The 13,543-nt window shown below is 35.8% G+C and overlaps 1 protein-coding gene across 4 annotated transcripts in view; it reads left to right on the top strand.

Annotated features, from left to right (window-relative positions):
* Positions 1–1,645: 1,645 nt before the first annotated feature.
* Positions 1,646–13,543, top strand: part of LOC131944677 (cAMP-dependent protein kinase type II regulatory subunit) — a 41,946-nt gene continuing 30,048 nt past the window's right edge. For 2 of the 4 annotated variants that reach the window (XM_059305455.1, XM_059305456.1), the window contains exon 1: positions 12,980–13,428. In XM_059305455.1, coding sequence (XP_059161438.1) covers positions 13,185–13,428 — 244 coding nt within the window. In that variant the 5' untranslated portion in view covers positions 12,980–13,184. Of the gene's footprint in view, positions 1,806–6,917; positions 6,982–8,226; positions 8,254–12,979; positions 13,429–13,543 lie in introns of those variants that run through there. The other 2 variants (XM_059305457.1, XM_059305458.1) reach the window with 2 other exon arrangements.

Below are 13,543 nucleotides of genomic sequence, written 5' to 3'. Positions count from 1 at the left end.
CCTCCCATCCGTCACACATTGTCACAAAAAGCGAGACCCCCCCCCCCAAAATGACGTCACGCCTCTTCCTACAACCCCCCTCAAAATTGCAGTTGAATTTTTCTTAAAACATCGATATTTTTCCAAAATCTTGTCTGAACTCTCTCAACATAGAGTATTTTAATCAATTCCTATTACAATTTATTAAAACAGTTTTCTAAAACGCGAAATAACGGCTAAAATTCGTTTTCCAACATTACTTTTTGTTAATGCAAAAATGTGACGTCCCACCGTCTGAACCCCTCCCCCCTCCCCCTCATCACAGGCCGTCACAAAATTACGGACCCCCCTCCCCCCTACGAGTGTGACGTCATTTATGGACGACCCCTTAGTGATTAAAGCTCATACTTATACATGTACGCCTATGTCGCATAATAATATATTTAAATTATAGCCTATGTAGGTCGACACACACGCACACACACGCGCTCACATACACATACACACACACTATATATATATATATATATATATATATATATATATATATATATATATATATATATATATATATATATATATATATATATATATATATATATATATATATATATATATATATATGTATTATATATAGTATACATTGTTTCTTTGGGGGGGGGGACACCTCGAAGTGCCGCACCAGGTGACACCCGACCTAGCGACGCCATTGCATGGAACTTATAGGAAGCTTTCAAAACGAAACGAAATGTTTACAGTTCTAAAGTCGGAAAATGACGTCATTGATTCTAGAGTAAACATAGAAATAAAAATTCATTGCCGAGAAAAATACACAACAATAATAATGTCATCGATACTTGATAACAAATACACTAATATTACCGCCTAATTTGTTTGTCAAATCTTAAAAGTGGTATGCATGCATTTTCTTTCAGGCATCTATTCGTGGAGAGGCTCCCCCCCCCCCCACCGGAAAAAACGACTGAAAGAAACACTGCATAATTTAGGTTTGGGTTTCGGTTTAGAGAAAAAGACAATATTCCTCCCTCAACGGGCCATTTATCTACTAAATAATGATAATATATATTTAGAATTAAATATTTGCAATAACTATTTTAAAAAAAAAAATCTTGTTGTGTGTCGACTACATTGATGATTAAAAACGATTGAAAACAAACGAATACATCAATTTATTAGTCTAAAGTCTAATATACTTTAAAACATTTATATATAGATCTACTAGCAAAAAAAAAAAAAAAAAAAAAAAAAAAACAACGAATAAAACCTTTATATTAACGTTCTTTTAGTGCACTTGAGTTACTTAAAATAGGAGGGTGGGGACATTTAGTTAGGTCTAATTCCCCAATTGTTTGAGTCAAAACCAGTGTTTCTCTCAGGCATTTTTTTGCAGTTATGATTTATCATGGAATAAGCAAGAATTAAAAAAAAAAAATTCAATACGCAAGATTAGGCCTACACAATGTAAGCGTATCAACCTTTGTAGACCTAGATCTATGTGCTTCGACTCTATTACCGTCACTTAAAGACACCCTAGATCTATAATCTCTCTTCAATGAAAAGTGAAAAGCATTTACAAACATCTCCTGAATACAAGAAATGGTGCGCAAATAAAACGGGAATATCTCAAGTTGCACTCTAATTTTTATGCACGGGACACTAAAACGGTGTCATGGCTAAAAAATCGAATGCTTTGTAGAGCCGTTTTATCGAAAACAAAACATTGATATGTACTACCAGTATTGCTTTGATGGATGGCCTGCACAAGAATGATGCTGATGGGAGAGTAATGAATCATTGTACTTTAGGTAATTGGTTTATTTAATTCTTATTGTTTCGTATCATTCATGTTGTTGAAATACATACCAATATTATGAGTAATGAATCATTGTGACTTTAGGTAATTGGTTTATTTAATTATTATTGTTATAATTCATGTTGTTAAAATACATACCAATATTATAATATTATATTACTGATCCACAGTTGAGTAGTCAAGTCTAGATCTAGATTAGATCAAGAATTCTAGATCTAGATAGATATGGATAGATCTAGATCTAGATTCTAGTATAGATAGATTTAGAGTTTAGAGCTAGCTAGATGTAGATATAGATATGGGGGTCGTCCATAAATGACACTCGTAGGGGGGGGGGTCCGTAATTTTGTGACGGTGTGTGATGAGGGGGAGAGGGGGGGGGGGGGTCAGATGGTGCGACGTCACACTTTTGCATTATAAATGAGCAATGCTAGAAAACGAATTTTAGTCGTTATTTCGCGTTTTAGAAAACTGTTTTAATAAATTGTAATATGAATGGATTAAAATACTCCATTTTGACAGAGTTCAGACAAGATTTTGGAAAAATATCGATGTTTTAAAAAAAATTCAACTGCAATTGTAGGCTGAGGTGAAACGTCATTTTAGGGGGGGGGGGGGGGGGTCTGGCTTTTTGTGACAATGTGTGATGGAGATGAGGGGGGGGGGGAGTTAAACATCGTCAAAAAAAAGCGTGAGGTCATTTATGGATGACCCCATAGATCCTCTAGAACTAGATCTCAAGAATTCTCGATGTAGAACTAATCTACTAAGTCTAACGAAATCTAATCTAGTAACTGGTACTAGATTTCTAGTAGATCTAGACTACATCGAGAATTCTAGAATCTAGCCTAGATCTAGAATCTAGTTTAGATATCTAGATCTAGTATTATCTAGATCTAGACTAGATTCTGGTCTTGGAGTCAAGATTTATACAGTATTTCTTCCATTTTTCTCCGGGGGGGGGGGGGGGGGGGGCATTTGATATTTCGGGGGGGGGGGGGGGGGGGGGGGCGGATACTGGTATAAGTATATATTTTCAATATTAATTCCTTAACGTTCGGGGAGAGGGGGTGGGGGCGGTAGACTTTCTCTCGCTCTCCAGGCACGCGCAAAAGACCATTTCTCTACCACCCCCACCCCAATCAGTCTGGTGAGCTGTGGTCCACCCCGAAGGTTTATTTACAACGAGCCGACCCGCGGCGTATCATACGCCGCTATTTAGTTGTTTTATTTTCTACTTTTCAGTAATTCATAATTTGTGAATTTGAAAGTACCAATGCTGCCACTGAATATATTTGCTTTAAAACACAGAAAGTCGTTAAGGACGATAACCCCCCTCCTTTTCCCCAACCCCTAACCCCCCCCCCCCCCCGTGAAAGCACACCCACTACCCTCTTAGTGTTTAGGTCTATGCTTATGAGCACAATCCCTGAGACTTAGACTTTGAGTGTTGCTGATCGGTCATATTGACCTGACTTGGGTATTTTTCGGTTTCTGTTTATGTTTCTTGGTATAGTCCATGTGCTTGGTGATCTTTTAGGTTTGTGACACAATCTCCTCTGTACACATACAAAATAAAAATTGTCCATTAGGTTTGTGAGACAATACCCTCTATATACAAATACAAAATAAAAATTGTCCATTTTTAAAAAATTTGTTAATGATAATGTACCTTAGGCCTAACTAAGAACGACTTTGAGGCACCAATTCAGCAATATAAAAAATAAAAAAAGACAGAACACCTGGACTACTTTTTGGAAGTTGTTTGGCGGGTTTTCTCGAAACAATTTCAACAGTTATTTCCCCTTATTCATGAAACCTGCTTATGATATAGGCTGAAAAAAAAGTGGAAAATCGTCAAGATAAAACAAAATATCGCCATCTTTCTTCTAGCTATTATCTACACTACATTATCAAAATCTGGTACAACGTGCTATGAAAAAATTATCAAGTTTAGTAGCCTACGTTAAGTGACGTCACATGATTGACATTTAACAGATTTTTTGAGCTACACAAATCTACTTAATTATTCATTAAAGAAAATTGTATTTCTATTTATTTTCCTTTTTTGAAACTCGTTTTTGTGTTGTCGGTTTGATGAAATTTGGTCTAAAATCTCGCGAACTAAACCTAAAGGTCCGTTTTAAGTCACTGAGAAGTCGATGATTAGTCCTAGATCCTCTTTAATTTCCAGATTTCAGAAAATAATATTGTGCCTGAAGTATATCTATATGCCTCTTGTAGAAAGTTTTGGTGTGATTGTGTAGAGTAGCCTAGCCTCAGGGGGTAAATTGGAAAATGTCCTCTCATGCTTTCTTTATACTGCAGGCGTATTTCTAAGAGTCGTCATTGTGCAGCTATGCTAAGTGTCAAAGGAGGTGCTAGGGCCAGTCCGCGAGGAAAGCGCCCAAGCCTTACCCACAAACCTAACGCGAAACATTTAAAGAAGCCAGGTTCTCACTCTCAACTAAATCCTAGTCCCAAATCTAGCAAGCACAATATAAAGCATAGGGTGCGTACATCATTGTTTTCCTCTTTTAAATTAGCTCTGCACGCTTTTACCTAGCAGCGTTCTAGACAATTGCTTGCTCACGCAATAATGTAGGTCTGTAAATTATACTCCGTAGTTAGGTTAAGGGCGGTTCACTGTCTACATAGAGATAGAGACTTCGAATGTAGGCTGCTTCATTTGATAACAAATGCGCTGGGGAAAAAAAAGATTCTTTGCTACTTGGCTCCCTATAAAAAAGGCTGACAGATACTGTTTCTTTAAAATTGTATTAATTTTATGTTAAAAAAATCGATTAAATTTGACACTAATTTGATAAGCTAATCAGTTATTACTATCCCTTCAAATGCGGAGGTTAAAAAACTTATGAACTCTACTTCACCTGCCTCATGGATCGCTAGGTCTAAAATGGAACAAAACTTTGCTTATTAGTTACGATCAGATTTTTTAAAAATAAATTGGTGTATTACCAACGGCTGTATGAAATAATATTCTCTAATTACACCTCCTTGAGTCAGAAAAACATAGTTTTGCAATTTTGTCCGTATGTCTGTGTGTGTGTGTGTGGATGTGTGTCTGTGAACATGATAACTTGAGTAACGTTCCAGCTAGGTTGATGAAATTTTATAAATTATTATCAAATCTAATTTGTAATTCTGTGTCAACTTTTCAGCCATTTCCGGTAAACGAGAGTGGAACTTATTCTACTTTTGGTTTTTCAAAAGCCTTTAACTTTAGTTCTTTTTCTGATATATAGACGAAATTTCATATATAGGTAAAAGATCTAATTCTGTGCCTTCTATCAACTTTTGAGTAATTTCCGTTTACTGGAACTAGATTCTAATACTTTACGCGGTCTCCGATTTCTAAAAAAAATGCATATGAATTTAGAAAGTACTAATTTTCCGCACTTTTAAGCACACATTGTTTGCTGTTTACTTGCGTAATTCTTTTTTTGTACGAGATTCTATTCTATTTTTAAAAGTTTGAGTAATAAAAAAATTGATTAAAAATCATGTTTATATCCCGAGTTGCCATCCCCGTTGTGTTATATTAGTATATTCGAGACAGTTTAGGGGAGAATCAACTCTGCTTTATTTATTTTAGATGTCACTTTGCTTATTTTGTAAAGTTTTTTTTTAAAGAAATGATTTTTTAGTAGGTTAAATTGGCTGGTATAGGGACGGAGTGGTCTAGCGGTAGAGAGCTGGACTATAATCCGTAAGTCTTCCACTTAATTAGCCATAAGCAATAGCTATAGCAATATCTGTCTCAAATATCACATTTAGGTTTGGGGCTTAACTTATTTGAGTCTGGAACTTAAAAACAATGTAGTGAACCCCACGATCCTTGCAGTTGCATGTCAGTTATCCAAAGTTAGGTATGCACTCAGAAATGACTTGATATAATTAAACTCTCCATAATCTGAGAAAGATAATGTAGTGAAATTAAAATCCGTCGATGGTTAGCTTTCCTATAGAAATTGTAGATGAAAAAGACAGGCGGTAAATGGTAGTTTGGAACATGCTAGTCTTGTGTATAGTATGTTAGTCAGTGGCGAAACTAGAAAAAAAGGGCCACCCCGCAATTTTTTCTTTAGGTCCCCCCCTATATATATATATATATATATATATATATATATATATATATATATATATATATATATATATATATATATATATATATATAAAATCACAAAATGCGAACATAGGGTAGTTATTGCAGGCCTGTCCGAGTTTTGAAAAAAAATGGTGTTTTTTTTCCCAGTTAAAACAAATAACAACTTGTCATTATTGTCATGCGTGTTTTGGAAAGTCTAGTTTTATTTTATTTTTGCTATACGATCGCATGACATCTACACGGTCAAACGAATATAGAATATGAAAGCTTTGTATAAGTAATGGTGTCTCATGTTATGTTTATTTTCAGTTTTTTTTGTATTTATTTTATTAATTTTAAATACATTTCTTTTTATACAATGACATTCTTTAGTAAGTAATTTATTAAAAAATAATAATTAAGAGAATTAATTGTTTTTAATTTTTTTTAGTAGAAATCTATTAAAAGGAGCTTATGAGCACCCTTATTTGACTATTTAAAAAAGGGAAATAAGTCATGGAAGTGGTTTGAACGTGTGCTTATCTTTGATAAGTTTGATTGTAGGAGAAAGAGGATTCGGCATTTACAGTGGTTTAGAAACAAATGGAAAAAGAATATACAAGAGTTTGGGTTGTGTCTACAGAATAAAGATAATCCAAACGCAGCTACGGTAATCTTTTTACAAAACAACCATCAAGTCAAAAATGCAAGAAAAAAAAATTAACTATTTAAAAAATTGATTATGGTTGACTGTGGGCCCCTAAATGGCGTGCCCCCCCCCCCACCCCGCAATACGGGGTCTGGTGGCACTGTAGTTCCGCCCCTGATGTTAGTATTAAGATAACAATTCACCACATTAGCATTTAGTTAATCCAGCTGGCAATTGAGCGAGAGAACTCACACAGGTAATATGTACTGCTTGCTTGACATGAATTCAGTTTTTAAATATATCGAAGCATCAGTTTACGTTAAAATTTGTATCTTTTATATTTTTAGAACAAGGAAACCTTATGTCTAATGATGCCGTGTTGCTGTTGTGCCAAAAAATCTAAAAGATCAGGTAAGACTGCCATTTATGATGAGTCAAATCATAAGACTTTAAGATCATTACACGTAGACAGAGCTGGATATTAGGTTTTGATCTGTCCTGGGCATTTGATAACTTCCTGTCTATCAGATAACTTTTAAAAATATGTATTTCTTTTTGGGATAATCATAAATTATTTAAAATTTGTATTATATAAAATGTAATCCAAGTCTGGAGATTCAGTTGAGGATAGCTGGGGAGAGGGGTGGGCTGAAGAACCTAGCCTATATTTAAGGTTGGGGGGGGGGGGGGGTTAGCGTGCAACATTGGATCTGCTGCTTGCAAGTGTAAAGGTTCTCTTCCATAATTGATGTTAAGCTTGCTTTTTTTTGTGTTGTTTTTTTTTTTCTTTGTGCTTTTCTTGAAAATAATGCAGCAAGTCATTTTTTTAGCGTCCAAACTTTGGATTGTCTGTATTGTGAATACACTTGTTTTTTTAAAGACTGCTCTTCCCAATCCTCTCTCCCCAACTGAACTTTTGGCGATTGTATCATTAATGGAACGGCCTTTCTAAACGGCACCGTTTCTCATTGCACACACAGAGCACCTCACAGCTAATCACATGGGTGTTTAGGACGTAACCTCCCCTCCCGTCAATACCCCCCACCCACCCCCAATTACCCAAATTGCAATTGCTCCCCGATCGAGAATACCTATTATACGTGCTAACGGCAAAGTGAAAAACATGGCGTTCCATAGTATGCAAAAACAGGGTGTCGACAAAGTATTGAATTACCTTATACCCTCTAAAAAATTCCTAACTCTTACCCTAACATTACCTTATCGTAAGAGTATTGGGTTTTATATTAGTATTATATCAAAAGCACATTTGTAATTGACACAGGGGGTGGGGGTGGTAGACGATTTAATCCTACTCCAGTTGGGAGGGGGGGGGGGGGGCAAGGGATTATCTGGGGTGGGGGGATAGACGCGCCAATGTCCTGCTCCTTTGCATCGTAATGTTTAATTCATTTGTTGAGGTCTTTAAACAATGGGGGGGGGGGGGAAGGGGGGATATGCACTTTTATTACATTGACTCGTATGTCTCTCAACGATTGTTTCCAAATAATGTTGTTGCTTTTAAAAATAAATCGTTGTCTAACTGCAAACACGTGCTTGACTTTAAAATCGATGCAATTTGACAATTATCACATGTCTTAAGTTATACATGCATAAAAAATGACATGCTTTTGAAGAAAGTTAAATATTTATTTCCAGATAAAAAAGTTAGAGGTGACGGCTCAGGTAAAGATCACTATTGGTTGTAGAGTGTTTTTGATGTTGGTGTTAGGGGAGGGGGGAGGAGGGCAGTCAAAAAGTTTATTGTTTTAGTTTCAAAATTCTTCAATTTACCCAGAAGTGTCAGTGTTTCTGCCTGTTTTATATACAATCAGATTAAGAACTTGAGTTGGTCCTCGTTAACATTACATTCTGTATTTCTGAAAAATGGATGTATAGTTGAGCTAGGTGTAACAACGTACTGTACCTACTGTCACCAAAAGTCTTGTCGAGATATCAAGGTACCTCGCTCTGCACATACAATCAGTGGCACTTGCAGAGAAATGGGCGGTACTTCAATTCCTTTTTAACTTTTAATCGTTAATCTTTAAACTGTGATCATTGATCACAAAAAAACAAACAAAAAAAACAAACTGCAACAACAAATTGATCAGAAACATTTTGAACAGCATTCTTGAATTAACAGTCCAAGTTAAGAAAATGGTCCCATACGCAGCTTAAAGGCTTAAAGACTCATTTAAATTTTTTAACATCGATTTTATAGCATCAAAATAAATACTGTTTAGACCTTTGGCGTATCCACGGGGAGCAGGGGAGCTGCTGCTCCATTTGCGAGCATTTTTAGGACATTGACACCTTTTTCGGATAATAAAAACTAATTAAAACAAGCATTTTTAGGTTAGTGGCACCTTTTTATAGAAATAAAAATTAATCAAACAAGAAAAGCGATAAAAAGGCTAACTAAATTAATGAAAGTGAAATAAATGTACCTATCTTGAAGTAAAACATGACTGACACATTACCAGTGGCGTAGCGAGGTCGAGTGTCACCCGGTGCGGCACTTAATGGTGTCACCCCCCCCCCCCCCAGAAGAGGCGTAGCGACTCTTCTCGGGGACAAACTTTCAACTTTCGATTTGCACCCCCCCCCCCCTCGATCTTTTTTCTCTATATATTTTACTATTTTTTGCCGTGATGTCACTCCCCTAAATGGTGTCACCCCTCCCCTCGCTACGCCTCTGCATATTACCATATTTTGTATATGCTGTTGGATGTGGGATTTCAGTGATGAGTATCATCAGCATATACAAGTCTTCGAGACAGCTGAAAAATACAATTGCTCAGATAAATCCAGACTAAGACGAGAAAGAAAAGGAACGGTGAAAGAAAAACGATTTTTATTCAAATTCGTTAGTAAACGATCTTGAACACTTAACATACCTTGAAAACTTTAACTTTTTAACTGAAGTCTACTGAGTTTTCAAAACATCCAGTAGCTAAGCTGTCACATATTTTTCAAATTGATATTTGATTTGACATTGATATACAGTATCTGCTCGAATGTGATGTTACGGGGTCCGTCACATGCAAGAACCATTGCTCTGTCATTCGTGCAAGTTGTTAGATAAATTGTTGTCGGGTTGAGAATACCTAATAAGTTGTCTTTGCCCAACTCCGACTCAATACCACAGCACTACTCAATGCTTTCCCCTGCAGTTGCTTAACAGAAGGTCTTTTTTAAAAGGTATTTCAAGTCCAATGTTCGAACCCACTCGCATCTTTTGATATAAGAAATACGTTTTGAACATGCTAAAAAGAGACTATACTCTCAGTTTTATAAATCAGCATTTTATCTGGATGTCACATAGAATTGGACCATTCTTGCACCACAAGTTCCCTTTGTCCATCGTCCTCCCTTCCTCCCCGGGCGTTAAACACGTCTGATCAATCATGTCTTCCTATCTTTTTTCTGTCTGCCTTTTTTGTTTGCCCATAAATTTTAAAGCTTTTCAAAATGTGTAACTTATATTACACCATTAATTAAGATTAAATCGTATCAAGAATATTTGAATTATATTGATATCGAAAGTGCAATTCGGTTTAAGGGTAAAAGTAGATTTTTTTTATTTTACAGGCGTTTACATATATTCTATATAGGCCTATAAATAAATTATACATGTATAATCAGAAATTGTGAAAGCAGAAAGCAGGTTTTTCATGAATGTTGGTACTTTAGAAATGTTGTACATTGGACAGAACAGCTAGAAATACGAGCGAATAGTCGACACGTTCTGTTCAGTGTTTCTTCCAGACTTTTTTTCTCCGGGGGGGGGGGGGGGGGGGGGCGGACAGGGGGCGGACACTAGTAAAAGTATACTTTTTACTCTGCCCCCCCCCCCCCCCCCCCCAAGAGATGCCTGGAAGAAACTCTGGTTCTGTTTAAGCTTCACTTCTAAACGCTATCTAATTTCTTGATGGGTCGCTATATTATGTTTTTACTAGATTTAAGAAGCTACCCACACCTTACGTTTTAGATATTTCAATAGTATTTCATTATTATGTTTCAATTTATGTAATCCTTTTAGTGCATAATTATATAAAACCTTGTTATTAAACCGTTTTTCATTCTTTCTTTTTTCAGTACTTTAAATTTTTTAATACAGTAGAGTTGCATGACTAAAAACAATTTGCACCAAATGAACACGAAAAATGTGCGTGTAACAGCGCAGTGAATAGTATTTTATATTGGAAATTTTAATTTTCTTTAAAAAAATAATTTAGCATCCAATTAAGTCAAATTAGATGTCAGATTGCATTGTCAGAGGGTCTTGACCCACGTGCCGAGTTTCAGAGAAATTGGTCAGTTAGAAGTGATTAAAATTTCGCTCGCCAGTTTCGATCCATGCTGACCGACAAGAGCAGGAAAGAAAGATAGAGGAAGCAGGTTTTTCAAAAAATGAAAAATAAAACAAAACCTTTTGAAACTGGGTTTTATTTTTAAAATACACTAAAAAGGAGAATATTTATTTTTTCTTTAAATATATAATAATAAACTACTAATTAAAGAATTAAAAAGTAAGGCGGGAGTCGCTTTTTAAATTCTAGTAAAGGTATTCAATACAAATAATACATTTAGCGACCCACGCTTTTCTTTTTAGTTATTTTAAAATAGTAGTTCATTATTATATGTTTTAAAAAAATCATTTATTTTCTCAATTTAGTGCACTATAGCACTAATGCCTGTTATTAAAACCTTTTAATGTATTTGTTTTCTATTACTTTAAATTTTCTAATACAATAGAGTTACGTGAGTAAAAACAATTGCGCACCAAATGTACAAGAAAAATGCGCGTAAACTAGCACGGTAAATAGTACTTTATAAGTAAATTTTAATTCGTTCTTTTAAAATTATTTAAGCATCCAATTAAGTCAAATTCGATGGCAAATTGCATTGGCATCTGGTGCCAAGTTTCCGAGAAATTGGTCAGTTAGAAGTGGTCGAGATCGCGCTCACCAGTTTCGATCCATGACGACAGACAAATGCACGACAGAGACAGACATAGGAAGCAAGTGAAATATTAGCTCGTAAAAAATTGTCACTTGTAGCATCTTACAGTAATTTGCTCACGCGAATTTACCTTCTGTTCGGCCTAAAGGGTCGTCCATAAATGACGTCACACTCATACAGTAATTTAGTGACGGTGTGTGATGAAAGGGGGGGGGGGGGTTAGATGGTGTGACATCACACTTTTGCATTATAAAAAAGCCATGCTAGAAAGCGATTTTTAGCCGTTGTTTCTCGTTTTAGAGAACGTTTTTAATAAATTGTTATAAAGAAATTGATTAAAATACTCTGTTGACAGAGTTCAGAAAAGATTTGAGATAAAATAGCGATGTTTAAAAAATTCAACTGCAATAGTGAGGGAGGGGGGTGGGTGTAGGCTGAGGTGTGACGTCATCTTTGGGGGGTCTGGCTTATGGTGTCGATGTGTGACGGAGGGGAGGAGGTAGAAATCGTCAAAAAAAGCGTGACGTCATTTATGTATGACTCCCTAACTACAGTTTTAAATGTCGTTATCGCTAAGCAAGATGGTCATCAAAACGTTATTATCATTTGTCTTCTTCACAACTCTTTATCTAATTCAAATATGAAATAATACGGTTCGCTGTTCGTAAATGACGGTATATAGTCTTTGGCGACCCAATTCACTCCTCCCTTAATCCACTGCCGTCACCCCTCTCCAGATATTGCTCCGGCCTGGGTGGGGGGGGGGGGGGTAGAGACGGGGGACTTGAAACTTAAGGGGGGCGGACTTAAATTTCTTAGGAAAGGGAGGTTGATGTACGAGTCTTGTGTATAAATTACGCCTCTATATTTGGTACTTTTCGTCCGCGTAAAAAGGGAGTGGACGAGCTCAGGGGGCACTGCGCCCCCGGGGAGATGCATGACAATTTTCTGCTACCTCCACACCGAGATTTGTAACTTCAGCCGACATCTACCATACGTGTTTACAGTACAGACTATATATTTCCATTAAGGTTCAAAACACTTACGTTAATAATAAAGCCCATTATACGTCGTTTCAAATAAACATTAACCAGTATTTCATTTTTATCTCTAAGGCCGTGTCGTCCCGTACAACCCGCATCCCTCTATCGAAGCCACTCGATCGAAAAATTTTGTTACACATTTTCTATTGGCTCAGTAATTTATTAGTTTTGTATATAGATGTATAAAATAGTCCGACAGAACCTTGAACATAATTATTTTATTATATCCCCTTGCGTTTATATACACATACGCTTTTAACTTATTGCACAAATTATTGTTAATAGACTACTTAAAGATAATAAAATAATAAAAAAACGTTATTGAAAAGAAAGTTAAATTTAGCAATACATTATTATTAAAAAAAAAATGGCGTAAGAATTTCCATAAGTAGTGAGTTGCCCTTAGTGACGTCAAATGTTTTAAGTTGTGAAGAAATGTTTTCAATGGAGACCACCGTGTTTTAAGTATTACTACCGGAACAAGATAAAATTCTATCCAATTATGACTTGAATGTATTATTCATTCGTTGTTTCGGGATAAAACAATGTAAAATCAGCGGTACTTCGTAAATTATCCATATTGTGTAATTTTCTGGTCGTGGAACAATGAATTTCGAGATTCCTGCCGGATTAACTGACTTGCTTCAGGAGTTCACTGTTGCAGTTCTTAGAGCGCGACCTTCTAATTTAGAAGCATTCGCATCGGATTATTTTATGAAACTTAATGAGAAAAAAAATCCAACCGTAAAAGCTGGCGGAATAAGATTTCAGTCAGATATTAATCTAATAGAAGATAACGGAAATGACTCAAACAACGAAGACGAAGATAATGATCCAGAACCTCCCAGGCGTAAATATTTTTATTTTTAATTAATAAATAGCCTAAATAATAATTTATAGGGGCCTAATAACCATAGGACAGGCCTAATTTCAAAGTTAAAGTAATTTGAAATTTGGCTAGTTAG

This window comes from Physella acuta, unplaced genomic scaffold (genome assembly GCF_028476545.2).
Source record: "Physella acuta isolate Inbredline_101_S28 unplaced genomic scaffold, ASM2847654v3 ptg000502l, whole genome shotgun sequence".
NCBI lineage: Eukaryota > Metazoa > Mollusca > Gastropoda > Physidae > Physella > Physella acuta.
This window is presented reverse-complemented; position numbering and strand designations above follow the sequence as displayed.